Source organism: Anopheles moucheti, chromosome 2 (genome assembly GCF_943734755.1).
Source record: "Anopheles moucheti chromosome 2, idAnoMoucSN_F20_07, whole genome shotgun sequence".
Classification (NCBI taxonomy): domain Eukaryota; kingdom Metazoa; phylum Arthropoda; class Insecta; order Diptera; family Culicidae; genus Anopheles; species Anopheles moucheti.
In genome coordinates, this window is record NC_069140.1 from 103,294,541 (window position 1) to 103,308,119 (window position 13,579).

General features: G+C 44.8%; 3 protein-coding genes across 3 annotated transcripts; 1 reads left to right on the top strand and 2 right to left on the bottom strand.

Moving 5' to 3' along the window:
* The first annotated feature begins 81 nt into the window (after positions 1-81).
* Positions 82-1,365, top strand: LOC128309899 (28 kDa heat- and acid-stable phosphoprotein-like). The gene is made up of 3 exons (XM_053046397.1): positions 82-278; positions 448-921; positions 998-1,365. Exons 1-3 carry the CDS (start codon positions 269-271, stop codon positions 1,030-1,032), a joined length of 519 nt encoding a protein of 172 aa, XP_052902357.1. The 5' UTR covers positions 82-268; the 3' UTR covers positions 1,033-1,365.
* A 69-nt stretch (positions 1,366-1,434) lies between these two features.
* On the bottom strand, positions 1,435-2,271 carry LOC128309898 (UPF0488 protein CG14286). Its single transcript, XM_053046396.1, has 2 exons — positions 1,996-2,271; positions 1,435-1,938 (listed from the first exon to the last, which is right to left on the bottom strand). Exons 1-2 carry the CDS (start codon positions 2,216-2,218, stop codon positions 1,550-1,552), a joined length of 612 nt encoding a protein of 203 aa, XP_052902356.1. The 5' UTR covers positions 2,219-2,271; the 3' UTR covers positions 1,435-1,549.
* A 447-nt stretch (positions 2,272-2,718) lies between these two features.
* Positions 2,719-12,324, bottom strand: LOC128310484 (SET domain-containing protein SmydA-8). The gene is made up of 4 exons (XM_053047133.1): positions 12,203-12,324; positions 4,623-4,759; positions 4,407-4,547; positions 2,719-4,350 (listed from the first exon to the last, which is right to left on the bottom strand). The coding sequence occupies exons 1-4, from the start codon at positions 12,227-12,229 to the stop codon at positions 3,072-3,074; spliced, it is 1,584 nt and encodes a 527-aa protein (XP_052903093.1). The 5' UTR covers positions 12,230-12,324; the 3' UTR covers positions 2,719-3,071.
* Between the last annotated feature and the right edge of the window lie 1,255 nt (positions 12,325-13,579).

Consider the following 13,579-nt stretch of genomic DNA (forward strand, 5'->3'; position numbering starts at 1 on the left):
GCCACATGATTTTACCCAGTTTGCACCTGTTGGTTGCAGGATGTCACTTTTGACAGTTGGCCAACGGGCCTTTGTCAAAACTGAGAGATTTTTTACTGCATCGTTTCGTACACGTTTGGAGGGCAACAGCGGAATTATTTGCCAGTAGAAGAGTGCCATTAGTGGAACAAAACTTAATTTCTCAGTTAGTTAGAAGCAGCTGGTGCACCGGAACGCTTAATAAGTTGTGTGATAGGAACGCTTGCGTCTTCCCAACGCACGCTAAATTATGCCGCGAGGTAGTTTTGTTTGCTTTGCTGCAGAAAAGATGGTTGCAATAGAGAGGGAGAGAGCAAGAAAAGCAAAACAAATGCACTGAGATGCTGCATGCACAATACACGCACACACATAGCTTTTCTTTAATCGATCAACAACTAAGCTTGGATTGATCCTCTTGTCTCTTTGTAGGAAAGTACGTTAACCATAAGGGGCGCAATCGCAACTTTACCAATCCGGAAGAGCTAGAGGCACAACGGAAGAAGGACGAGGAGGAAAAAAAATGGCGCAAGACGCGAGAGCAGGGTTCGGGCGATGATGATGATGAAGACGACGGAGACAATGAGGACGAGGACGAAGATGATTCGGACGCATCGGAATCCGATGATGAAAATGCTAAGGGCGCACAGTCAGTGATACAGATTCAAAACCCAAACCGTGTGGCAAAGAAGTCACACCGAAAGGTGAACGAGGTGGACGAGGACGAAGAGCCACAGTTGACACGTCGAGAGAAGGAGGAGCTGGAAAAGCAGCGGGCAGCGGCGGCGTACCAAAAACGGCACGCAGAAGGCAAAACCGCACAAGCGAAAGCTGATCTAGCACGATTGGCAATCATCAAACAGCACCGTGCAGAAGCAGCGGCAAGACGTGAGGCTGAGAAGAAAGGTAACAGTAATCGGGGGACGGCGTATTAAACCGATTGTTATAATTAACTTCTATCGTGCCTTTTCTTCACCACCAGACAAAGAAGCTAAAATGAAGAGCGCCGATTCTTAGAGTTTCCCCGTCGGCCGCAGATGTAGGTTTTCCACGTTCAAAATGAATTTTCACACGCACCTTTAGATCCACAACGATCTTTATCGAAAATATTCTACTGTCCCGATTTTATTATCTTCTGCGTGTGAATGCAACGTGTTTCCCGTCCTGGAGCTATGTCAGCTGACCGTAAACCCTAAACTCCTTCTAGTAGCTAATATGAAAATGACGTAAAAACTTTATTTTCATCATTTTTTTCTGCTAGAGTGTGGTACATCGATGGGCAGTAAATTTAATTGTACAATAAATATAAAACTCTAATCGGCCAACTCTCTATGTAATGTTCTTTAATATTTTTTGCGAAAAGAAGTTTGCCAAAAATGACAGATACATACAGTAATAATAATTTGAATGCATTCGACAATCTTGTTTTGCACTTTTATTTACTTGCATACGGAAGCAGTTAAATTAACCTTCCAGAATCAAATATTTTCACAGTAGATGGTATTATGTGCATCAGTTGTTCTATCATAATTGCCTATTCAATATCAAAATTAAACCGAAACAAGTTACCCGTCGGAACGATTTTGTTTGCATTCGTATGTATTACTTTCACTTCAACGTGCTTCTCATCTGAAGAAACATTAGCTGCTCCCACGTTTTCCGAGTTACTAACGTTCATTGGGAAGTTAAACTTAAAGTTGTTATCTCCAGTTAAAATTGCCGATTTCTTCACGAAGTGGTACTTTGTGGCCTTCTCTTTCGGCTTTTCGAACCGTACGTTGTCCGGATTTACAGACATCGTTTGCTCTTCAGAGGCCATCTTACTTCGGTAATCACCAAAGGTGGTTCTCATAATTTGCCTTTTACGGATGATTGGTTGCGAGCCACTTTTCAGTTTGTTGATCAGTTTGGAAGTTTCCTCCACTAGAAGCAATAGTTGGTAATGATGACATCAAACATTGGAATAGAAATAAGAAATACCTTTTTTGCCGTTTTCACGAACATTTAGCAGATTAAGCGATGACTCTAGTTGTTGGATGCACCAGTACAGCTCAAGTTCGAATTGCCGATCGGCTTCAGATGGAGGTGCATCCGGTGCATCACCGGGAGAAGATCCGTGTTCCGGTGACGGGATGGTGCTGGGACGTGGGATAGACTTAAGCTTTCCAGTATTCTTGTGTAACTTTAATTTCGGTGGTGCCATTTGTAACAAAATGTGTAAAGCGGTCGTGAAGCCGCACAGAAGGATGTTTTGGAGTTTTGTTGTTTTTTTTTATTATTGTCTATCGAGCTGAAACGTCAACCTATCATGACGTTTGTTTCTAAAATTCGAAATACTTGTGTCGAATATTGTCGGATATCGACATTACCCAGATGACCACATTGGCAGCGGGCTGCGAAGAGCCAAACAAACACGACAAACACGACACTGATCGAGAGGTACACTCTCAACAGTCATGCCGAACTGTCTCTCTACTAAACAGACCACAGTGGACGAAAACCGGGTTAATTTTTTTTATTTTTTAGATATCGATACTCTCAGTATGTTTGTGTCAAAGAGGATGCTTGTACATGCAAGTTTGTAATGCTTGCACATTTTATCCCGAAAATCGAAAAAGTAACAAGAGCGAAGCACACGCCTGGTGGTAACATTTTATTAATTTTTCAAAGCATCTTTAGAATGTTTATCACCCGTGATCGGACACTTCGATCGGACGGAAATTTTATCCCAAAAATCGTAAAAGGAACAGGAGCGAAGAACACGTATGGAGGTAACCATAGAGCTTAACAAATTGGTCATTTTTGGCGTGTTTTCTGTCTCGATCGACACGGAAAAAAGCATCCTCCTGCATTGGATGCTCTCCTGGTATCAACGCTTGACGAACTGGTAATTTTTGGTGAGTTCTCGGTCTCGATCGACACGGTAAAAAGCATCTTCCTGCATTAACACAGCGAACAGCATTAAAATTTGAGGACGTGCAATACGCTCATGCATTATATTATCAAGGGTTTTATTTTTAACAGCAAAACATGTTCCATCACAGCAAATTTGTTGTTCATATAGATCCCATATTCTCAAGAGCATTCCTAGCTGCCTCTGCTATGCTATGCTCGGGTGATCCTTCAGGCTCGACGGACAAAATCTTATCACTCTCTTTTAAAAGGCGTTGCACCTCCTTTAGTCGATGACGTAGCTCGGTTCGTTGAATTACACCACTCTGAAACAGTTGACCCGCTTCTATCAACAATGGGACATGCATCTCGTACATTATGGTACCCCTTAGTCTACTTAATCCCGGCTCCAACAGATCGACTACTTCCAGTAAATCGCGACAGAGCGTTTCTTTTTGTTTTAACTGGTCCGGGTTCAATTGCGGTATCAGATATCTCTCGATCTTCCCATACAACTCGCATAGAGAATGTTTAACCGATAGTAGCAGATAGTGGTTATCGTGTAGAATAGTCCTCTGAAGGCGAAGAAATGATTCCAGTCCGCACACATCGTTACCACGGATGCATTCGAGCTGTTGGGATAGTTTTTGTAACAGCAATATGACTGATTCACTGGACATTGATGTTGGGCATTGCTGACAATGCCAATCTGAATCCTGCTCGAGTGGATTCACTGGTAGGATGAGCCCTCTTTGGCACTTGGTGCATCGTAATGCACTACAGTACGTGCCGAGTTCAGTAGGATCGGAACAGCGGCGACAGCTACAATAGAAGAATTTTTCCTCTTTTAAATGCTGGCGTCGCTTTAACGTACCTTGCAAAATGTGTGCGTAGGTAAGTGTAAGCGATTCACCCGCCTTAACATCTCGCAGCACCCTTACGGTTAGATAATGTGTTCGAAGTGCATCCGTGTGGCCCGTGTTGGGTGTACAGTCGTGCATGAGAAGATACGCTTCTGGGAAAAGCGCACGAGCCTTGATCGGTTCTTGCCCCACCTCAAACGCATTGACCTCAATGATACCGCAAATGGTGTGTAGTTCCTGTTCGGTAAATTCCGCTGCAAACCCCCAACCGTTACGAATTCGTTGTACAATCTCTTTTTGATTACGGTTCCAGAGTTTAGGAATCTTTTGTCGAACGTCATTCAAAGGGTCCATATCTAATAATCGATCGTAGCTCGCGATATCTACGGTTTTCAGTAGCATACAACGTAAAGTAAGTATGGCTTCATACATTAGCTTCACCTGGGCAGGATTGGACGTCTCGAGCAGCTTGTGAACGGCCTTATCCCGCAGAGGAATACATTCGAGCTGATAGTGAGCACTTGGTGCGTTTAGACCGCGACAGTTTGGAGAACATATTCGCCAGCTACATCTTTCACATCTACAAAGAATTCGTTTAAGAAGAGCAATAGAAATAATGCGCCTGAAGAACCATACCTGTGGATAACACTGTCGGGAGTGAAGATACTATGGCATGCCAAACATACTGGTTCAGTTTCTGCACATGGGCCCACAATAAGTGGTAGCGTTTCTATAATGACATCGCCCGCTTTAAGGTCTCGTGAAGCCACGAGGTATCTGCCGGGATGAGAGAAACAGACAGGCTGAAGGTATGTTTTACTATGTTGAAAAATGTGTGAACTCAAGCAATACCTTCCAATTCTCTCGGTACGTTTTACAAAGTAAGGAGCGCTGGATTCCAATTGGATATGAACTGAATGATCCCGTTCTGAAGTTGAGTTGACATTTTCTTTGGAATTTCCAGATGATAAGTTTTGTTTTTTATGTTTCTGCGAAGAAAAAAATATCGATAAGTGATAAAGGTATGTTCAAAAGTGCTTAAAAAAGAATGAAATGTATAGCTACAATAAAACATAGATTCATTTCTGTTGCAGCCTGACGTTGCAGCCGCGACACAGCTTATCCGCACGCTCGATGTTGTCTGGGAACTGACAGCATCCGATGCGTAGCGGATATAGTCGTCTCTGTCGCTAGCTGTGATTTAGCTCTCTCCCTACCGGTACAATTACGTCCTGTGATGCGGCGGGAGAAGATTCGGTTCGTGATCGACAGGCTGCAAGGACGTGGATCTAGCGCGCGGCACAATCGCTAATCGTTGTACGCGTTTTTAATAAGTGTTTTTATGTACGTATTTGTTAAGTGTTAATAAATAAGTTTTTACCCACAAAAAGACACAAAAGTGGCGACGAGGTTTAGTGAAAACGTGCAACGAAAAGCAGTGAAACGCCGCAGAATGTCCAGCCCTGAAGAGACGCAAATCATCGAGGAGCAACGCCGTCTCTCTCAAAATGGGGTCCTGAACGCCGGGTTCATCCACCTCCAGCCAACGGACGCTCCGTCGACGCTGCAACAAACGCTGCAGCTTTTGCAACAGCAATTGGCACAGCAACAGCAACTACTATCGCAGCTCGTGCAACAGCATCAACAGCAGCCGCAGCCACCGAACCCTGATCAGCAGCTTGTTCCGAAACCGAGCAATCCGGAGCTAATACTGGAAGCCCTTGCGGGCAATATAAGTGAATTCCGTTACGATCCAGAAGCAGGATTGACCTTCGAATCGTGGTACGCACGGTACATTGACCTGTTCCAGGAGGATGCATCACGTTTAGACGACGCCGCCAAAGTTCGGCTCCTGGGACGCAAACTGGGAACCGCCGAGCACGCCCGGTTTAGTAACTTCATTTTGCCTCGTGTACCGCGTGATTTCAGTTTTAGCGAAATGGTGGAAAAGTTAACTGTCCTTTTCGGCAAAATGGAATCCGTGTTAAGTAAGCGCTTCAAATGCTTTAATATTTCAAAAACGCGCACCGAGGACCTGCTAGCATTTACATGCCGTGTTAACAAAGCGTGCGTCGAAGCGGAATTTTCTTCGATGACGGAGGAAGATTTCAAATGTCTCATCCTTGTATGTGGGTTGAAGGACGAAAGCGTACGGGACATACGAATGAAATTGCTAGCCGCCATCGAAGACAAGAAATACGCCACCCTGGAGCAGCTAGCAGCGGAATGTCAACGGTTAGTGCGTGTGAAAGCTGATAGTGCCATGATCGCCACGGATACCAGTGAACGAGTGCATGCAATGCACGCCAGAAGCAGCCGCCAGTGGCACCGGAACAGCAACGGCAACGAGCGCCATACCAAGTCAGCCCCCCGTAGTGAAGCCTCCAAACCACATACTCCGTGCTGGCTTTGTGGTGCCCTGCATTGGACCCGTGACTGCACTTATAAAACCAACAAGTGTCGAGATTGTGGACGTATGGGTCATCGAGAGGGTTTCTGCAACTCGTCTCAGCGACGCAAAGGACGACCGCGGTTCGATCATCGTCGGGCAGTAGCATCTCGAGTAGTACGAGTCAACGTGTGTAGCATACAACAGAAGCGGAAGTTTGTCAACATTTTTATCGAAGGAAAGCCGGCTCGACTACAACTTGACACCGGGTCAGACATCACTGTGATCAGCCAGCGGTTATGGAAGCAGCTGGGTAAGCCTCATCTTAACCCACCGAAGGTAAGAGCGAAAGCAGCTTCCGGCGAAGTTTTCGGCCTTGTAGGTGAGTTTGAAGCCAACGTGCGTATGCATAATATCACCAAGCAGACGACAATTCGCGTTTCAAAGGCGGATCTGTCATTATTCGGGGCAGACTCCATACATCTTTTCGGCTTGGGGACGATCCCAATGGATAACTTTTGCAACCACATAGGAACAGCGGAAACATGTTCCTGGGAAGAGAAATTTCCAACGGTTTTTAGCGGAACGGGCCTGTGCACCAAGGCACAAATACATCTACAGCTGCGACAGGAAAGCAGACCAGTTTTTCGACCGAAACGTCCGGTCGCATACGCCATGGAAGATGCTGTCAACAACGAATTAGATCGACTTGAAAAGCTGGGGATCATTACTCCCTGCGACTATTCGGATTGGGCAGCACCAGTCGTAGTAGTGCGCAAAGCGAACGGCAAAATACGACTATGCGGAGACTATAGCACCGGACTCAACGCAGCATTACATCCACATGAGTATCCGCTCCCGTTACCGCAAGATATTTTTTCGAAACTAGCCCGTTGCGTCACATTTACACAAATTGATCTGTCCGATGCATTTTTGCAGGTGAAAATAGAAGAAAAGAGCCGACCCCTGCTTACCATCAACACGCATCGAGGCCTTTACTATTATAACAGGCTACCTCCAGGCATCAAAGTAGCCCCTGGTTCTTTTCAACAGATCATGGATAAAATGCTCGCTGGTGTAAATGGAGTCTCCGCCTACATGGATGATGTGATTGTCGGCGGAAAGACACAGGAAGAGCACGATGCCGCCCTAAAAGAAACCCTGCAGCGAATAAAGGACTATGGGTTTACCATCCGCAAAGAAAAGTGCTCATTCAACAAGCCGGAGATTCGATACCTAGGGCATATCATCGACAGCCGAGGCCTACGACCCGACCCTGCCAAGATCGACGCCATCAAGAAGTTACCTTCTCCAACAGATGTCACAGGCGTTCGATCGTTCATCGGTGCTATAAACTTTTATGCGAAGTTCATTCCTAACATGCGTAAATTACGCTACCCGCTGGATAAGTTGCTGCTAACCGGAAGTGCGTTCCAGTGGACTACCGAATGCCAAAAAGTCTTCGAACAATTTAAAGCCCTATTATCCACGGAACTGTTACTCACGCATTACGACCCAAAGCGCGACATAGTTGTGTCCGCCGATGCATCTTCGGTTGGTTTAGGAGCAACGCTATGCCACAAGTACCCGGACGGATCTATGAAAGTGGTTCAGCACGCATCCAGAGCGCTCAGCAAAGCAGAATTTGGTTACAGCCAAATCGATAGAGAAGGGCTAGCAATAGTTTTTGCTGTGACCAAATTTCACCGCATGATTTACGGTCGTCATTTCACGCTGCAGACTGACCACCGACCACTAGTCCGCATATTCGGCAGTAAGAAGGGTATTCCTACATACACAGCAAATCGGCTGCAAAGGTTTGCGCTAACCCTTCAGCTGTACGACATGGACATTGAGTACGTACCAACTGGCTCATTCGGAAATGCCGATATATTATCTCGTCTGATACAACACCACGCGAAACCTGAAGCCGAATACGTGATCGCCAGCTTGGAGCTAGAGCAGGATTTAAGGTCAGTTACTGTTAACGCGCTGAGCTCATTTCCAATTTGTTTCAGAGACGTTGAAACAGCTACGCAGGCTGACCCCTTGCTCCGGAAGGTCCATAAGTACGTGCAAAACGGATGGCCTCATGACGGTAACTTCGGAGCAGATTTGGCACGGTACCACAATAGGAAGGAATCTCTCTCAACCGTTGAGGGTTGCATACTTTTCGGGGAGAGAGTGGTCATCCCGGAGAAGCTGCGTTCCCGTTGTTTGCTCCAGCTGCACAAGGGACATCCGGGAATGCAGAGAATGAAGGCAATCGCGCGTAGCTACTTGTACTGGCCGATGATCGACGACGACATTGTACACTACGTGGCCTCTTGTGGATCCTGTTCGGCAGCCGCAAAAGCACCCCCTCGAGCTACGCCAGCGGCATGGCCAACACCTACGGGCGTCTGGCGTAGAGTTCACATCGACTACGCTGGGCCATTTGAAGGGTTTTATTTTTTAGTCGTGGTTGACGCTTTTTCCAAGTGGCCGGAAGTCTACAAATCATCAGGTACAACCACTTCTGCCACCATCGCCATGCTGCGTAATATATTTGCCCGCTTCGGTATGCCGGAAACACTGGTTAGTGACAATGGTCCCCAATTTACAAGTGGCCTCTTTGCGGAATTCTGCAACAGTAACGGGATCGAGCACATTACCACAGCACCATTTCATCCGCAATCGAACGGACAGGCAGAGCGTTTCGTTGATACGCTGAAACGAGCACTGCGGAAGATCCAGAGTGATGAAACATCCCTTGATGAGGCGCTGGAGCTTTTCCTTATATCGTACCGATCGACTCCAAATGCTCAGTTGAGCCAGCAGAAAACTCCAGCAGAGGAAATGTTCGGTCGCCCCATCAGGACAGCATTGGAGCTGTTGCGGCCCCCTTCATCACACTCACTATCTTCTTCCTCATCAATTTTAGTTCGAAGCTTTCAGCCAGGCGAGCCAGTTTCAACAAAATCCTTCCACGGTAACTCGTGGAAGTGGATACCCGGAAGGATCGTTCGCAGCCGCGGACGAGTTATGTACGACGTGATTGCACAAGATGGACGTACACTCAGGCGCCATGTAAACCAAATTCGGCGACGTGTGGTTGACCGCGCATGTGAAAGACATCAGCTGCCGCTCGATCTGTTGTTAGAGGATTGGTCCTCGGGTTCCCCTCCAGAGCCAACCCAGCCGATTCCGGAACCCAGCACAAGTGAATCAGCAGCACATCCATCATCATTGCCCGATCGTTCATCACCAGCAGCGAGTGCCCGGAACGACATTCCGGTGGCGAAATCGGTACATCCTTATGTTAGTAGTAACCGTCATGATGGTAGCACCACCCAGAGCCTGATGGATTTGCCACGCAGGTCTTCTCGTGTGAGAAGACTCCCGCGTCGGCTCGGAGCCTATCAGCTCAATTAGCCGGGGGAGATGTTGCAGCCTGACGTTGCAGCCGCGACACAGCTTATCCGCACGCTCGATGTTGTCTGGGAACTGACAGCATCCGATGCGTAGCGGATATAGTCGTCTCTGTCGCTAGCTGTGATTTAGCTCTCTCCCTACCGGTACAATTACGTCCTGTGATGCGGCGGGAGAAGATTCGGTTCGTGATCGACAGGCTGCAAGGACGTGGATCTAGCGCGCGGCACAATCGCTAATCGTTGTACGCGTTTTTAATAAGTGTTTTTATGTACGTATTTGTTAAGTGTTAATAAATAAGTTTTTACCCACAAAAAGACACAAAAATTTCCATGTCCATAAACCGAGGGCATTAAATGCTATGGAACACCATGACAATTCACATCTTTATAAATTGTTGTCTAGGTGAATTAATCCACCTAGCATTTACCAAACTAGCTGAAATGTACCCAATTATAAATGTACTTTGCTGTTTACAGTGTTAACTAATTAGCCGGTAGTTGTGTGTGTGTGAAAGCAAAAAGTTCCCAATGGGAAATCGTGCTATACATTTTTGCACACTTGGCCTTCATTGATTATTAACGAATGCTATTTTATAGCGAAAGGATTGCATTTGCATTCATTTATGCAACAGTATCATGCATGTTTCCTTTATTGCTCGTTTCATTGTATTTTTCGTTCTTTGGTAAATGACGACATGTACATAAGTGTTGAAACGCCGACTTCGTGAAGGGCTTTTATCGGACATTGAATTCATAGAGATGTACATTGGAGAGTTTAATGGATTGGCCTTGTCTTTTGCTCTTTTAATGTTTAATGATAAAAAAGCAATATGTAGAGACATATTCCAATGCAATCATGAGGAAATCCTTTTTTGTTGCTGATTAATCATTAATCATTAGCTGTTTGTTATGTCAAAAGCATCCTTTTTGCTCCTTATTATGTTCCTTATGTTCCTTATTAATAAATGTTTTAAAATGATTTATTTTATTATTTAAAAATTTTATCCAGCAGAGTACTTTTTTCATCAAGAACGATTTGGGCATTTTGCTATATGCAAGCGCCCGATACTACTGTTGATGTTGGATTCTTCTTGGGTGCTTGTGTTTATGAAAATAGTGGACCAATTTTTTTTTTTTTTTTTTTTTATTCAGAGACGGCCAGGCCGTATTGCTTACAACTAAGAGTAACTTAATCTATTGTACAATTCACATTCGTTTGAAGACATTTCCTTCTCCAAACGGTGAAAGGTCACCTTATCCCGGGTGTACTCGGTCGTTTTGCTGCGTATATTCCGTCATCCTAAAGAGTGGAGTGGACCAATTTTAGAAGCATATCAAAACAAATGAAAGTTATTTTCTTTAGACTTTAATACATAACTGCATACAATGCCGCAACTTGAGGTTCTCACGATTGACACAAATAAAATAATATTTTCACCAGCTTGATTCATCCTTGTGTTTATAAAAATTAATAATTCAAAAAGCACACCTGTTAGCATGTTCTTCCCAGCTTAGTAATATGACGTTGGACATCAAAACAACACCGAGGGATAAAAAGTATGTTTCATGCCATTAGAGTCCAACACAAGGGGAAGGGGAAGATATTATTATCTCAACCGTATGCACATTACGTGCGTGTATGTTGGTGTATGAGAATATGCATAATACAAAATAAACTACCTTTAGGTAGGTACGTAGAATAAAGAAAAAGACTCGGATCAGAACTCGCGCGTGTGCCCATCCGCACCGTGTTATCGTTGGAAGGAATGATCAGTTTTGGTGAAAATGCCACTAAATAGCTGTCTTGCGAACAATTAGCCTAGGGGCAAAGGTGGTACGCTGAGAGCAGATATTTTATAATTAACTTAATAGTTGTAGGCGTGTGCATCGCACGAACCACACGAAACAGCATGGTGGCAACTACCTAGCTTCTTCGTCCCCAGGCGATTGTAGAGAATGGCAAATTTCGTCTTCCAAGCATTGTACTGTGACAGGGAGGAATATCAAATGGATGTTAGGCAACTATGCATTTGCGATTCACGTAGCAAACGAAAGAATGTTTATCAACACTATTACAGCGGTTTGTTGTGTTGTTTGTGCAGCTTTCAAGGAATGTTGAAATGGAATATTTCCTTAGATGTTTTGGTAAGTGATCGTAAGGCTCCAGACAGAATACATCAAGTTTGAGACAACTGTGTATTGTGTCGATAGTAGAGTAATTTGACAATTCAATGATGCAACGATGTTGTACACGGCCGCGCCATGTTGCTTTATGGTATGTATTTATTAAGCATTAATTTGATGAATTGTCAAGTTCTGATTAACTACCGGGCGCCTCCATATTGTTTCTATAATCTGTCAACCTTACTAGTTGATAATTTGTAGGTGCCTTAAATGCTAAAAATGTTATATGCATTAGGAATAATGCACGGTTCAGGATTTGATTCAATTTACGCCCTCCAATTATTACGACATTAACTTGAATATGGAAGCAAAGTTTCTTCGTATGTAAAGGGAAGAGATGATGATCGAATAAATTGATCGATGAGAATAAGGAAAGGAAATCAATGGTGTTGAGGAGAAAGACAGGAGCATGAGAATGAATGTGTAATTCATGTTTCTGTTCTTACCTTCTTCTTATAATGATGAGGCGCCATACTTTTCGTTTACTCCGGAACACTGCACCAAGTATAGTAAAGACTGCTCTTGAAACGAAACTTAAAACAGTTCCACCTCGATTGGTTACGAACTCTTCACTATTGCGGATGTAACCCAACCAACCAGTTTCACGGAAACCTCACACGGCGCTGTATATGTGTGTGTGTTGTGTTTCACGACAAATTTCACTCTTCTGTCACTAGACACCAACGTCCAAACGTCGCACCATAGCTTCTGATTGCAAACGAAGCCAAGGAATTCGTTCGTTGGAATACGGTATTCTTATTTTTAGAACTACAAATCAACGGTCCCACAAAGTTACAGAGATGCTGGTCTCTTCACTTTCCTTCGCGTTGTGGACTGGTTGACTGGTCGGGTGGTTTTGTTTCACTCGCCGTTCGTTTTAGTAGTTCGGTTCGCGCTTGATTGAGCGTGAGACCACGAATCGCTTTCACATGAAAATGCATGAAATTTGAGTGGGAACCAGCACGAGCTCGCGATATAGTTATTCATTTATTTATTTATTTACCATGGTCTCGCACCAGGAGCAAAATGCAGCCACCTGGCCCGGGAGTGACGGCGACGGTTAACACCGTACCAGATGCTAGCGATCAAAAATATAGTTTGGCATCGTTTCACGGTCACATTGCCCGATGGCTGGTGCAACTTGTTGCTTCAAACAATTCGAATTTTGACACATCGACACACGAATTGCCCCGGCGGTACTCCTGTCCGTCGAGTGTCGCCGAACGCGTGATGTACGGTCAAATTCACCGTGACAAATGATGGACCGATTGCACAGAACCGTTTCGCTGAGATGGTGAACATGTGATGTAAATGTGGAGTGACTTCTGTGCGTGATCATGCGTGTGTGTATGTGACACCCCCCGTTGAAGGTTCTGGTAACTTGAGATGCGTCTGTCAAACAGTCAATTAAACGTTGCCTGGGGAGAGCGTGTGGCCCGCGAAGAACACACTTTTTCATGCTAATTTTACTCTCAATCAAAACGATTCCTTAACTTGTTGAAGGAAAAAACGACACAGAAATGAAAGTCATGTACCAGTTGTCTCTATTCTCGTTTGAAATACGTTCACGGTGACATATGTCAGATGCATTGTTTCCGTTTTTCACTCTATCCACCACTCTAACAAGTAACCCTTTTGCCCTGTTATAGTAATATTTCTCCTAAAAACACACCAAACAGCTGTCCTACATACCACCGGTTTTAACGCATGTTTCGTACTGACGGTGTTCGTGTCGAGTTGCATCTTACACGGCGGACGAACTACTATTTCTACACCTATCGGTCCCTACCGTTACTCTCTTTTGTATGCCACTAATTAGTCAC